Source organism: Herpailurus yagouaroundi, unplaced genomic scaffold (genome assembly GCF_014898765.1).
Source record: "Herpailurus yagouaroundi ecotype Mexico unplaced genomic scaffold, PumYag 100, whole genome shotgun sequence".
In the NCBI taxonomy this organism is placed as follows: Eukaryota; Metazoa; Chordata; class Mammalia; order Carnivora; family Felidae; genus Herpailurus; species Herpailurus yagouaroundi.
This window is the reverse complement of record NW_024412391.1, coordinates 13773320-13788469: the sequence shown is the minus strand read 5'-3', so window position 1 is coordinate 13788469 and position 15150 is coordinate 13773320. Positions and strand designations below refer to the sequence as shown.

Genomic DNA, 15150 nt, shown 5'->3' with positions numbered 1-15150 from the left:
ATGGGGGAGGGGAAGGAAAAAAAAAAAAAAAAGGTTAGAGTGGGAGAGAGCCAAAGCATAAGAGACTGTTGAGAACTGAGAGCAAACTGAGGGTTGATGGGGGGTGGGAGGGAGCAGAGGGTGGGTGATGGGTATTGAGGAGGGCACCTTTTGGGATGAGCACTGGGTGTTGTATGGAAACCAATTTGACAATAAATTTCATATATAAATAAAAAAAAATAAATAAAAATAAATAAAAATCAAAAAAAAAAACAAAAAAAGAAATGGAGATCCAGCAAGGGAACAGCTGCCCAGGAAGAAGAGATGAAGAGGGCTTCTACTCTCAAGGGTTCCAGAGCACTGACATCAGGAACACAGAAGGTCCTCCTGGAGGAGGCTGCCAGGGCTGAGGAGCTGCTTTTCAAGGTCAGAGGCCGAATCTAACCGTCCTAACACTCCTCAAATTCCAGGGCACAAAGGGACTAATGTCAGATTAACTCTGATGCAACAGAGAAGGAAAGTGAGGATGGTACCAGGAATTAAGAGTGGAGGGTCCTTGGGGCGCCTGGATGGCTCAGTCGGTTCGGCGTCCGACCTCAGCTCAGGTCATATCTCACGGTCTGTGAGTTCAAGCCCCACATCGGGCTCTGGGCTGACAGCTCAGAGCCTGGGGCCTGCTTCGGATCCTGTGTCTCCTCTCTCTGCCCCTCCCCTGCTCAAGCTTTGTCTCTCTCTGTCTCAAAAATAAATTAAAAAAAAAAAGAGTGGAGGGTCCTAGAGGGAAAATCCCAACTGTCTTCAGCCCTCCCCAAAACGTGGCAAAATCTAGGCACATTATTTCTCTCCAAACTAAATTAGTAACTAGGAATGGGACATGGATCGCCACATCAGCATTTCTGAATCAATCAGGGCCCTACTCCCTAGCCACTAGCTCCACAGACTGTGCTTTTCACAAGATAGTGTTCAAGAAAGGATCTCTTGCAACAGGGTTTCCTGGGATTCGCTATGGTTAAGAACTAAAACTGGCAAAGCATTACATGGACACCATCCTGGGCCTGGTGAAGACCCTCATACCCATGCCCAGTGGAACAACTGTAAGAGAAAGATCCCTTTTCCACCTTGTGTCTAGCTGACACATGCACGTATACACATCAGGCTCCATGACCCAAATGGCTTTAGCTCGTTCATTCCACAAATATGTATTGGGCACCTAACACGATAACATAGTCACCGTGGCGTGGGTATACAAGAGGAGTAAACAAACATTCCCTGACCTCAAAGGCTCATAATCTAGGAAGAGAGACAGACAACTAAGCCAGCAACTACAATGCAATGAAGCCCATACTCTAACAAGGATCAGTACTATAGACATAGTGATGAAAGCACAGGAGAGTCTTCAAAAAGGTATCAATTTGTAAAGTCTGTACCCAGATTATGGGAAAATGGCTCCTGAAGAAAGAGAAGTCTCCTCAGCCCTCTGAGACTTTTTTTTTTTTTATGTGAGTTTGCCTAATCATCTCACCTCAACAGGCCGATGCTTACCTACAGCAAAGACAGACCTGTAACCGCTTTTCACCTCAGCCAAGACAGGTCGGCACCACAGCAAGACGCACCATATAAGGTGTCCTGAGAGGACACACAAGTGAAGAAAAGTTGTGGCACCTGAGAGAGAGGGCTGAGTACATGGCACCTGCAGCACTATGGGATAAGGGGAGGCACACACAGGGTGCTGGGAGGGGCACCTAGCTCAGACCTGGAGTCAGGAAAAACTTGCTGGGGTACATGATTTCCAGCCATCTGAACAATCCGGAAGGGCTAGCTAGATAAAAGACAAGCAGGAGCTGAGGTGGGGGTGGGGGTGGGGCTGGGGAAGACAGCTGGGGGAACAGTGTTCACACATGGTCAAAAACCCAAAAGGAACACTCTAGAACGTCAATATGACTAGAGTTCACCATGAGACAGGTGGGTCTGGGAGATGAGGTAGGAGATAAAGCAGCAAAGGGATTGTGCAGGACCTGCTGGCAACGTAGGAGAAATCTAGATCATCCTAAGGGGAAGAGAAGCCTCTCAGGCTTCCTTAAACAGAGGAAAGGCACGATTGGTTTCACACTCTGGCAGTGAAAACAGACTGGAAACTGCAAGACTGAAGGCCAGGAGCCGAGCAAGACACTGTTGGAACACGGCAGGGGAGAGATGATGGAAGCTGCTGGGCCAACGACCCCGAGGACGGGAGAAACCTTAAAACGTGAAACCATGGCTCTGCCCCTACTCCTCAAACACACAGGGAGGCTTGGGGTGTCCCCCGTAGGACTATAGGCACAAGGGGGGCGGACCAGCAAAATGAATTAAAAAAAGAGTAAGGGGGATGAAGTGAGGAACGGAGCGGCAGCACTCGCTTACCAGCCAAAGTAAATGAGTCCTGACAACAAAGTCAATACACAAGGGCTTTCTGCGGCCTCTACCTCCCCACCGCACAATCTGCAAGACATCATAGCCTTGAAGTGAGGAGACAGTTACCATTATTACCCTGTAAAGCAATTCCAAGCTCCAATCATTCGGTCTGGTTAATTAAAACCCATATTCCGATTAACTGCTCAGTCAGGGGGACCAGGGCGTGTAGACCCAGAACACTGTCTTAAGCATGCCACGGCAATTCTGTGAAAAAGTTTGAAAAGCCTCACTGTAATGACCCACATGGGCGCCCAACGCTTTTCAAGGAACACTCAAGTCCAGTGACAGCTGTCAACAAAGTGTCAAGTAGCCCTGGGGGCAGAACAGGTTTAAAAAGGGACTTAAAAGCACTTAGTGTTCCCGGGTAGCACTGATTTGGCCTAATACAGAGCACTGTACCTGTGATTCTGAATAAACCAGGGAGACAGGAAAGGGTAAAGAGAAGAAATGAAATGCTGGGTCAGACTTTACTTTCTAAAATGTTTTTTTACAAGGAAACATATCATCATCGACAACAATAACCCACAATTTGGTCAATAGCCGGAAGGGTCAATGGATTGATTTTGAATACCTCAGATTGAATTCCTCAGTTAAAGGAAAAATGTACCTTTAACACTCTCTTGGGCAACTTATTTTCAGAGATCTGGGCCATCCAGATGACGCCCTCAAAGTCTATCAAATTCTAAGAAAGACAAAAATATTGCTAATCAAGTGTTTATTTTTATAACTGGTATATTAAATTTAAATCAAAGATGGTATTTTTGTGTATTGTATGTCCTACACTTTATAAGCCAGGAGAGCTGCCTCCATAACCAACGTCGGATATTTTATTTTATAAATCCTGAAGCATGATTATAACATTTTGACTTCAGAGTCGTTTTCTCTTTGTGGTTTACAAGCGATCATTGGCGCTGACCATGATTTACTTGTTAATGCCCAAGAACAACACTTGTTCTATGAGAAAATACAATCCACTATCCCACAATTCACTTCAGTTTCAAAGTCTACCACAGCGAAAAGTGGAGCGCTTCGCTAATACACCCTTTCTCTTTCTTCCCCCGTGGTCACTGCCGTTCCTGCCTTTCAGCTCAGCTCCTGAGCACTGACTCCACGGCACCACTACACCGCGAATCTACAGGACGTGATGCACCTAACAAAGCACCTCTTCTTTCCAGGAACTGAGGAACAAGTCAGGAATCTCTGGCCCACTTGATGTCAAACCCCTCGAAGCGCTAAGGCAGCTATGCTGCACCAATCACAGGGCAGGGGCCTCCGAAGACGGAATAAAAAGCAGCTCAGCCAGTGGTCAGTTAACTCAGAAATCAAAGGGCAGAAGTTCTAAGTCACAGAAAACGACTGGAAGGTGTGACTCAGCAACAGGTCAGAACTACTAAGCATCTCTATGTAATTCCTTGCCTCTAGTGCTGAAGGTTGTTCTTTTCTGCATGCCTCCCCTCTCATCATCCCAAAATACCATGGGATATAAGCTGTATTGTCAATGATTTTTTTTGTTCCATTTTTAGGAGGGAACTATTGCTCTCGATTTTAAAACAAAGTGAGTTTAAATTTGTGCTGGTTCCTCAAAAATAAATAAAATACAACAGTGACGGATCAACAGATACAGAGGAAAGTGCCCTAGATGAGGGGGGGACTGCCACTAACCAGCCCTGTGGCCTGAGGCACCAAGTCCACCAAGTCCTTCTTTGCCACCGCCTCTTGGATCCACACCACGCAGAGCGGCTGTCCCTGTCTCTGATTTCCAGCGCATCCTGTCTATTATCTTTCCAGGCACCCTTTTGTATCATTTCACTCTCCGTGCTCAGAAATCATCTGCTGTGCCCTATACGGTCTCAAAAAGCTGAGGGCAACTTTGTTTATTCTTTTTCTTTTTTGCTATAGGGCCAGTTAAGGACAAATAAAAATGCTCATGGGGCTGCTTATCTTTTCATGAAAATGAAAATGGTTTTATTTAGTACTCCAGTGGAAAACATATATTCTTACCATTTACATTTGTTAAATGTAAAAATATCAATGAGAAAAATCAGCACTGCATTTTTAGCCATAACAGTGTTATTAATATCTGAGTACATTTGAACAGTAGCACCAAATGCAACTCTCTAAACTTGCACCCTAAAATTAAATGGGAATGCTCAGTAGCCACTAGGCCCTATAGGACAAAAGCCAATTCCTTAACTTCCTCAACCTTCTGTCCCATGAGACCCCCACGTGTACCCTTCATCTAAAGTATTCACACCTGTGTACTGAGTCTATGGAACACCTTTCACACCAACACCTCCACCTCCCCTGGTTACCTGCCTGCCCGAGCCCTTGACTGTCTTCTCTGAATTCCTAAAACACTTTCTATCCCTCTAGCATATTCTATCTTCCTTACATATTCATTCACCAACTCAAAAATATTAACTGAGCAGGTAAAGGGTAATAAACTAGTATTTCTCCACTACATTATAACGTTAAATAGGTTTTGACCAAACTAATAATTCCTTGAAGCCAAAGACCACTGCCATGCTAATACTTGTTGACTGAATTAACAATGTGAGTTCAACCATCCATTAAACATAGACTGTGGATCTATTTTAAGAACAGCATGTACTGACTAGAGAATTTGATTTAAAACCTTGAGAGGTGCCTGTGTGGCTCAGTCAGTTAAGCCTCCGACTCTTGGTTTCTGCTCGGATCATGTGGGACTCCATGCTAACGGCATGGACCCTACTTGGGATTCTCTCTCCCTCCACCTCTCTTTCTCTCTCTCTCTCTCTCTCTCTCTCTCTCTCTCTGCCCCGCCCTGCTCTCACTCTTGTGTGCTCTCTCTCAAAATTAACTTTTTTTTTCATGTTTATTCTTGAGAGAGAGAGAGAACACGCGCGTGCGCACACACTCGCACGTGCCGGGGGAGAGGCAGAGAGAGAATGAGACACAGAATGTGAGGCAGGCTCTAGGCTCTGGGCTGTCAGCACACAGCCCCTTGCAGGGCTCGAACTCATGAACTGCGAGACTGTAATCTGACCTGAAGTCAGAAGCTTAACCTACTGAGCCACCCAGGTGCCCCCAAAATAGATAAACTTTTTTAAAAAGTTAAAATTAGTAAGTAAGTAAGTAAATAAATAAATAAATAAAGCCTTTAAATCAATAGTGTGCAGGGTGCCTGGGTGGCTCAGTCAGTTAAACATCTGACTTCAGCTCAGGTCATGATCTCACGTTTTGTGAATTCAAGCCCCACTTCAGGTGAACATGACCCCCCACTTCAGGTAAGCCCCACTTCTCTGTCTCTCTCTCTCTCTCTCCTCCTCGTGGAATTCTCTCTCTCCCTCTCTCTTTGCCCCTCGCTCACTTGTGCCCTACCTCATAAATAAATAAATAGCATACACATAACTTCCTTTTAGGAACCGTCAGACAAATTATCTATTACAGCACAAAAAGTGCACACTTGAGACACTGACATCAACAAAGTTTCGTGTATTAAAAGTTGGAAACCTAGATTCTGTAACTTCCCTTCCGTTCTTGTAACTCAAGTCAAAGGAACAAGTGCAACGTGTTTACTGTGAACTCTCGCTACTGTGTTATGTCTAAATAGGCCTTAAAGAGCTGTTTAAGAGGGCTAGATCTGGGGAGAAAAACACACAGAACATATAGATAAATCTATTTCCCTAAATTGGCTGTTGAGTTTGGGCTGTGCTATTTCCGGCTTAAATTGGTTTCCTGCAATTTGTTAAGGCTGCCAAATACTTAGTGATCTCAGTGATACACTTAACACAAATCAGCAAATCTTTCTTATTTTTCACAATGGCAAGAAATGTACAGAGAAACTTGCCCAGTGAGGATAACAATTAAAGTGAGTTATTTGTCTTTTTTCCCAGATTCATCATTTTCATCTGGTTCCTAGTGGCTTAGGAAACCAACAAATAGCCTCCTAATGTCATTTCCTGCCTGTTTTTTTCCTATTGATTTGGGCACAGAGTTCCCTCAACATCAGGTAGGGTCAAACATGAGCGGTCTGACCTCACTATAAGCCAGAAAAACTAAAGGATCAGGGTGGAAACGAAGAAAATCGATATCCAACAGTGGTTTTTAAAATCAAAACAGATGCACAATGTTAGTATCGCCTTACAACAGCCTAAAAAAAAAATCAACTGGTGTAAAAGCAAACCAACATAATTGGGATAACACATAACACAGCAAAGAACTTGAGGCAGCAAGGACACAGTTAAGTTTTTTAGAGCACATTCATTTATTAAAGTGGCATTACAATCTGCTGTGTGTCACATATTATATTATTTTGCCTGAACAGCTTTACATGCAAATACTTATTGCCACGAGTCATTGATCTGGTTCAAGGTTTGGCAAAAAAAAAAAGTTTCAGTAAAGTCTTTAGAGGAACTCACTTTCTTATAGCATAAATTATATTCTCAAACAATATATATGACAAAACTTAGCTCCTATATACAGAAACCCTAGGGCTCTCAGTCCACCAAATACGCTGTCCTATATTCACACATATGAATAGTCTAGGGCTGGTGTGAATGAGACTCCTCAGAGGAAGAAGGCATTTTAATGAGTATTAAAAAATTCAACTCGGGCGCCTGGGTGGCTCAGTCGGTTAAGCGGCTGACTTAGGCTCAGGTCATGATCTCGCGGTCCGTGAGTTCGAGCCCCGCGTCGGCTCAAACAGCTCAGAGCCTGGAGCCTGTTTCAGATTCTGTGTCTCCCTCTCTCTGACCCTCCCCCGTTCATGCTCTGTCTCTCTCTGTCTCAAAAATAAATAAACGTTAAAAAAAAAATTTTTTTTTTAATTCAACTCACATTTAATATATAACTTACGTGACACCGAAAAATGTAGAAAAGGCTGGTGACATTTTTATCAATATGTAGACTTGAAAAATTATTTCGTAACACATCTATATGATAAACCTTTAAAAACTCTATTACTGAGTATTAACTAAAACCCCCAAATGAGACAAACTCAGAGAAGAACATAAACTTTGAGGCTTTCTCCTTTTATAAACATTTCTTATTTTTAAGAAAAATAAATTTTTGTTAATTGGCACAGTCATAGTCTAACTGCATTCTTAACCTAAGGGCAAGACCATTTCAAAACAGCATGTCAGATCTTAGTTCTTTTCTTGAGTTGGGTTGGAATAGATTAGGGAAATATTCTTACTCAGAGGGCCACATCCTGTACCACATCATGGTACAGACAGAAAAAGCAAGTATTTATGCAGAATGTGAAGATACAGGTGTTCCCCAGCTACTCGGAATCTAAGGAATCAACACCTCCAGGACACTTGTAACACACAGTTCAGGAAGCTATTATAAAGACTGAGGTGGGGCGCCTGGGTGGCTCAGTCGGTTAAGCGTCCGACTTCAGCTCAGGTCACCATCTCGCGGTCCGTGAGTTTGAGCCCCGCGTCGGGCTCTGGGCTGATGGCTCAGAGCCTGGAGCCTGCTTCCGATTCTGTGTCTCCCTCTCTCTCTGTCCCTCCCCCGTTCATGCTCTGTCTCTCTCTGTCTCAAAAATAAATAAACATTAAAAAAAAAAAAAATTAAAAAAAAAAAAAAAGACTGAGGTGAAGATAGTATACCCCAGGGAAATATTCCCGGAAGTGTCCACTTACCCACAATCCTGGGGGAGCTGGGATGTGGGAAAGGCAGGCAACAAGATTCAAACACACAGCACCATTGAGCTCAGTAACTTCAGTCACATCATTGAAATCATCTGATGGAGCTCACAATGCCAAGCACTGATATATTCTAGACTACGCAACAGAACTTTCTGCAGTGATGAAAATGCCCTGTATCTGCACTGTCCAATAAGATAGCCACTAGCTGCATGTGGTTACTGAGCACTGAAATGTGACTCACGCAACTGAGGAGCTGAAACATCAGTTTTATCTCATTTTCATTAATTTTAATTTAAATCTTCACAGCCACGTGTGACTAGGGGCTACCATTCAGAGTGTAGTTCTAGCCTGACCACCAAAACACAAGGTGGCATTCAAAGAGTTTTCAGTGCCCAGGCTGGCCATGGACCCGAGTTCATCAGTCATGTCAAACCCAGAAATGGGAAGGGACAGACGCCTCAGCACAGCCAGGGTGCATCACGATGTCAGGTCATGCTCTGCAGGTCAGACCATGAGCATTCACAGAAAGCCTCCCTACCCACATCCACTCTCTCAAAAGTACCAGTTCAAGAAACCAACCCAAGCAGGAAAACACTTTCTCTCCTCCAATGCACTACTGAATGAGAACTAATGTGGGGAAAAGCTAGAAGATGCAACAATCACTTACAGATAGAAGGTTCTTTCCTAAATTCAAGCAGCACATCACTAAAAGGGAGCTCTTTCCCTCCAACTAGTTTCTGTCACATCCTTTCTACAAATGAAGCCAGCTGCCATTCAAATTATAATAAACAGGGTGGTTAACAGCATCTGCTCTGGACTCAAACAGACTTGAATTCAACTGTCACCTCCATTGCTTACCAGCTTTGGGACTCTGGGCAAGATAACTAATCATGTCAAGTCTCCATTTCCTTCTATATAAAACAGGTTAAAAACAGTCCCTCCCTCACAGGGTTATAAGGATTAAATGAGATAAGACATAGAAAGGATTTAGCACAGTATCAAGCATGCAAATGACATTTAAGGATTATTTATCACTATTCCATCATTACTTCATTGTCTTCATCATCACCATTATCATCCTCTCTCCCTAACACTGTAGGAAGGAAAGAAATCTACCCAGAAAAAAATCATATTGTAGAACAAATTCCAATTTAAAAAATATCCACACATCGGGGCACCTGGGTGGCTCAGTCGGTTAAGCATCAGCTTTAGCTCAGGTCATGATCTCGTGGTTTGTGAGTCCCACATAGGACTCTCTGCTGTCAGCTTGGAGCCCACTTCGGATCCTCTGTCCCCATCCATCTCTGCCCTTCCCCTGCTGATTCTCTCGCTCTCTCAAAATAAATAAAGTTTAAAAAAAAAAAATCCACATATCAAAAGTTAGTCTTAAGCCAAAATACTTGATACACTTAATTTTAGTATCTTTCTAGGTTTCTCTTATACTATGCTTCTATCTTTCTTATCATCTTCTTATATACTTAGTTGTTTCTGCCCAAAAACCCAAAACTTTTTGAAAGGAGAGGAGTTTTGTGTGTGTGTGTGTGTCCTCTCAAAACAACTAGCTTAATTATTTGCACAATAGTGGACAGTCAATAAAGTAAATGCCACCTGAATTAAATTTATAGAATTATATTCCAAAACGGTCACGAGTAGCTACTTTCAAAATGGATAATGGGATCACCCTAAATTAATTCAACACTTAAGCACTAGGAACTATCCTAGAAGCTGGGAATTCAGTTGTGAAAAGACAAGGGACCATGTCCCTGGAGCTTACCTTCTGGAGGAGATGGCAGTCACCGGACACAAGTAAAAGAAGGATGGTAGGAAATGATAAATGATGAGATGAAAAACAGAAAGGGTCCAGTCATGGTGTGCCTCAGAGGCCAAGGAAAGCAGTTCAATTTATATTCCGTGTACCATGGAGAGCCACCACTGGGATGTGACCTGGACTGATCAATTTTTTTTTGAGATTGCTAAGGCTTCTGTGTGCATGGCAAAGTGTAAAGGGACAAGAGAGGAAATAGGGAACCAGTTAAGAGGCTCTCAGACGGCAAGGTGAGAGGCACTGGTTGTCTAGGTCGGTGCTACAGCAGAAGAGACAGATGTGAAAGGGTCCCATCCATTTCTACAACACATGGGACGAGACTGGCTAATGGCCCAAAGTAAGGAGTAAGGATAGCATGGGGCCCAGGTTTAGGGCTTGACCACCTGTGCCAGTTACTGGGAAAGATGGAGAAAAGCAAGGCTGGGGAAGATCAAAGAGGCTTACTTTGGATATGTTACGTTGAAGATCTGTAAGCAGAGACTTCAAGTAGGCATTGTCTAAGTTTTGTTTCAAGGAGAGAAGTCAGAGCTAGTGATACAATTATGGGAGTCACGGGCACCTGTATTATGATTCAAAAGCCACTGAATTGGGGGAAATTACTTAGTGGAAATCAGCAAAGACAACTAGGCTGAAGAGGTGGGAAGAAAACCAGGAGTGTGTGTGGTCCAGAAGCCAAAGAAAGGGTTTCTGGCAAGGGGGGAGTGGTCACTTCCTAATGTTAATGAACTGTGAACCCCTCTTAATGCTCCCACTAAACAAGAAGATTCATTAACAGCAAGAACTATTACTTATTCATTATTTCTTACTCAACTATTTCTTACTCATCTCTTACCCTCTGCTTTAAAAAACGTTATCAGAAGCTCAATTCATGGTATAACTAATGATTGCTAAGAAGGTCAAGACTATGCCCAAGTGAATAGCATCTGGGCAGCATTTCATCTTTCTCAGTGTATCTCAGTCTGGAGGCAGATTTGCCACATGATACCCTTTCTAATAAATACAGAAACTACTTAGTCCAAGATTAACCGTCTCGATTATTTTCCCATTGCCATTTTCCGAATAAACAGAGTGTCCATCCATCACACTTAGTAGCACAAGAACAGTACCACACACATAGCAGGTGCTCAATAAACTATCTGTTGGATGAAGAAACGGATGGGATGGGGAGAGCAAAGAAAAGAGAAAGAGTCTCTTATTCCACAGGATCCGCAAATACATTGAGGCTTAATAATCATCTGTAGATTTCATTTAACATCTTGTTTTCATCAATAATTAAGACTGAGAAGAAATAAACTGTTTATAAACTTAGAAGAAGTCTACTGGAAAATGAAAGCATTAGGGATATTCACAATTTGGAAACAGTAAGTCGGTATGTTCTAAGTTCAATATTTTATTATAAATGTTTATTCCTAAATCTCTAATATTCCTACAAGAAATCCATTTTATACAGATATTATGAAGTAACCTGCCAAAACTTAATAAAGGGTTCAGAAGCTGGCTGAGAAAAAAAAAATTGTTCCCAAGACTGTTTTGCAAGTAGATTCATTCTCCTTTTAGTGCAAAATGTCTTAAAAGAAACCCCGGTACTGATTTCTGACATTGCATATAAAAAGCCGAACACCCAAATAACAATAGACACAGAGGAGTGTAGAAGAAGTTGACTACCAAGTAAACTTTTATCGCTTATAATTTTTCTACTAAAAATTCCAAAATTAAAATTCTGAAATACCTGAGGCACCATAAGCACCAGAATACCGCTGAGACTTCGAACCAGATGGGGAGGTTTCCTTCATACGATCAATCACATTTTCTGAAAGCTGAAAAGGCAACATCAAAATAAAATCAATTATAAAAAAAAAAAGGAAAGAAAGAAAACAGTACAATAGCACCCAAGCAATTTAGTCATCCATATCAATATGTGTAACGAATGGCCTAAAGAAAGCTAATAGCTATAAAACTAAAAGCAAGGAAGAAAAGTTTTAAGATATCAAGATGCACCCTACAGCGCTACTTTATTTCTTCTAATGCACTGCTAATTGCGCATTATAAATACCTCCTGTAGGACCTCATTTTATACAGTGCACTAAATTCATCTCTGAGAAAACGTAAGCCGAGAAAACGCCTTTGACTTTCCTCCCCTAATCCTACAAATTAATTTATGCAAGCAACAGGTCTTAGTTCCTTCCTTCCTTCCAGTCTCAAAGGAAATGGTGTCCCTCCATCCCTCCTGTTCAGGCTAATCACAAACAACTGCTCTTTCAACAGATTCTATTACGCAGCTATCCTGTGCCAGCAACCAGGCTACACTTGGGGTATTCAATAGTCATCAAGTTGCATAAAGTGGGTTAGAGGAAACAATCATCAGGCATTTAAATATAACAGGAAGAGCACTGCCTATGTCAGCTGGCCTAGAATGGAAGTATATAGAAGGCATACTGGACAGGACATCTAGCCAGGCTTTGGGCATGGGGCCGGGACTGGGAAAGATAAGCAGGTGTTAGGAAGAGAAGGGGATAACAGTATTCCAAGAAGAGGGAAACACATGGCGGTACAGACGAGAAACAGGGCTTGCCACCATCAGACGTTAAGTGCAGATAACAAGTAGACAGTTGGCAGTAAGGCAGAGGCTCTGAGGAACACTCAGGCCTGGAAAGTCTGAGAGTCATCAGCCCCTGAATTACTATTGTACCATTCTTTTTATTTTCTTTATTGCACTTACCACTATCTGATGCATTGCTTGCCTGCCTTTTACACTAGAAAGGAAGTTCCATGAAAGCTAGCATTTGGATGTCCTATCATATCCCCAGAGCCTCAATAAGCCTGGTTAAAGAAATGACTGAAACAATATGTGAATGAATGAAGAATGGCTGAAGCACGAAACTGGGGAGAGGGCACAGCGAGAGAAGGTGGACAGGGAAGTAAGATTTTGGATTCTGAAGAGTCCTAGCAAACCCATGAAGTGAAACAGTTTGAACTTGATCCTGAGGGCAACTGGGCACAATCGAAGGGTTTTAAGCAGGGTAATGACAAGATCAGACTTACATTTTAGAAAGATCACTCTAGCCACTGCGTAGAGAACAGATTGGAGGGGGACAAGAACAGAAGCAGGAAGTCCCCTGAAGGAAGCTAAAGGACCAATTAAGAAGCTATTAAGCATATGTCCACACAAAGATTTGTGCAGGGATGTTCACAGCAGCATCAGTCATAATATAGCAAGAGCGGAACCACGCAAATGTCCGTCTGCAGGCAAACGGATAAACAAAACATTATGTATCCATACGACGGAATTCAATTCAGCAGTAAAAAGAAGTGAAGTTCTGCCACATGCTACAATATGGATAGATCAAAACAACAATTAAGGGAAGAAAGCCAGATACAAAAGGCCACATATTATATAATTTCATTTATATGAAATGCCCAGAAAAAGGCAACTCTGTGTAGATAGAAAGTAGAGAAATAGATGCTTACGGCTAGAGTAGGAATGGGGATTAACTATAAATGAACACGACAGATCTTACTGGGGTGATGAAAATGTTTTAAAACTGGATTGTGCTGGGGCGCCCGGGTGGCTCAGTTGGTTAAACGTCCGATTTCAGCTCAAGTCATGGTCTCACAGTCTGTGAGTTCGAGCCCCGCATCGGGCTCTGTGCTGACAGCTCGGAGCCTGGAGCCTGCTTCCGATTCTGTGTCTCCCTCTCTCTCTGCCCCTCCCCTGCTCATGCTCTGTCTCTCTCTGTCTCAAAGATAAAAAAAAATTAAAAAATTTTCTTTTAAACTGGATCATGCTGGGGCACTTGGGTGGCTCAGTCGGTTAAACGCCCAACTTCAACTCAGGTCATGATCTCACGGTTTGGGAGATCAAGACCCGCATCAAGCTCTGCACTGCAGAGCCTGCTAGGGATTCTCTCTCTCTCCCTCTCTCTCTTTCAAAATAAATATAATTTTTAAAAAATTAAAAATTAAAAAAAAACTGGTTTGCGCTGATAGTTGCACAACTTGGTAAATTTACTAGAAAGTGCTGTATACAGAAAACAGGTGAATTTTATAATACGTGAAATACACAATAAAGTTGTTTAAAAAAAATTATTAGCCCTCCAAAAGGAACACATTCAAAGATATTTAGGATTAAAATAGCTAACATTCACTGAGTGCTTATTATGTGCTAGGCGTTACACTAAAAACACTTTCCTCATTTAATCCTCACCTATCATATGAGACAGACACTTCTCCACTGTATAGGTGAGAATGTGAAGCCCAGCCAGACTAAATAACTTGCCTGGATTTTATATTTTATCAGTAATGGAGCCAGAATCAAACCCAGGAAGTCTGAGTCTCAAGGTCCCACTCAGGTACCCCGCTTTATTGCCAGACCTGGTGTCTGACTAGCCATGGAAGTGAAGCAGAAGTCATCAGAACAGCCAGGTTTGTGAGTTGTGTAACTGGGTGATCCCCCTGCTCTATCCGCAAAGACCTCCTTCCAACTTCCACGTCCTTGACTCACCACCATCTAGCTTATAACCCAGTACAGTGGTGCTCTTGTAAAAGTCACCAATGACCAAATAATCTTTTGTGTTTATATTTATACAACTAACTTACACGGCTTCCCTTTAGCTTCTAACACCTGCGGTCACTCTCCTCTTCTGGAAATGTCTCCAGTGGCCTTTCTGACCACCCACCATCCTGACAGCTCCAGAGCTCTGGCCACATCTTATTTGTTTGGCAGGCTTCCCCTTCTCGCCTACCCTTAGATGCCAGAGGTCCACGTACCCTCCCTTGCCTTTATTCACTTCTCACTCTCAAAGCTCTTGTTGGCAATCTCATCCACTCCCTTGATAACTGTGTTGATGAATTAATAAATTCTAAATCCTTCATGTCCCAAAACCTAAACCTATACATTGAACTGCCTAATGGACACCTCCTCTTGGACAGACCACAAGCCCCTCAAACCCAACATCTCCTATATTGAATTCATATTTGCCAAAATCTCTCCATCTTCTTGCTTTCCTAATCTCATTAATGACACCACCTCCATCCAACTTTCTGAAACAGAACAAAGGACTTGTCCTGACTCTTCGTTCTCCCTCGTCCTCTGAGCCATGAATTCTTCAACCGCTAAATATCTACTTATTGCAACATTCCTTCTCCCGTCCCAATTCCCCTGCCCTAATTCATGGCACCATCAATAGCCTTCTTAAAACACAAATCTGATTATAGTAACTCCCTGCTTCAACTGCTTCAACTCCTTCATACCTTCTGTTG

The 15150-nt window shown here is 42.6% G+C and overlaps 1 protein-coding gene across 5 annotated transcripts in view; it reads right to left on the bottom strand.

Annotated features, from left to right (window-relative positions):
* CHCHD3 (coiled-coil-helix-coiled-coil-helix domain containing 3) overlaps positions 1-15150 on the bottom strand; it is a 286302-nt gene that overhangs the window by 263180 nt on the left and 7972 nt on the right. For all 5 annotated transcript variants that reach the window (XM_040471925.1, XM_040471929.1, XM_040471926.1 and 2 more), the window contains exon 2: positions 11621-11708. In XM_040471925.1, coding sequence (XP_040327859.1) covers positions 11621-11708 — 88 coding nt within the window. The remainder of the gene's footprint in view (positions 1-11620; positions 11709-15150) is intronic.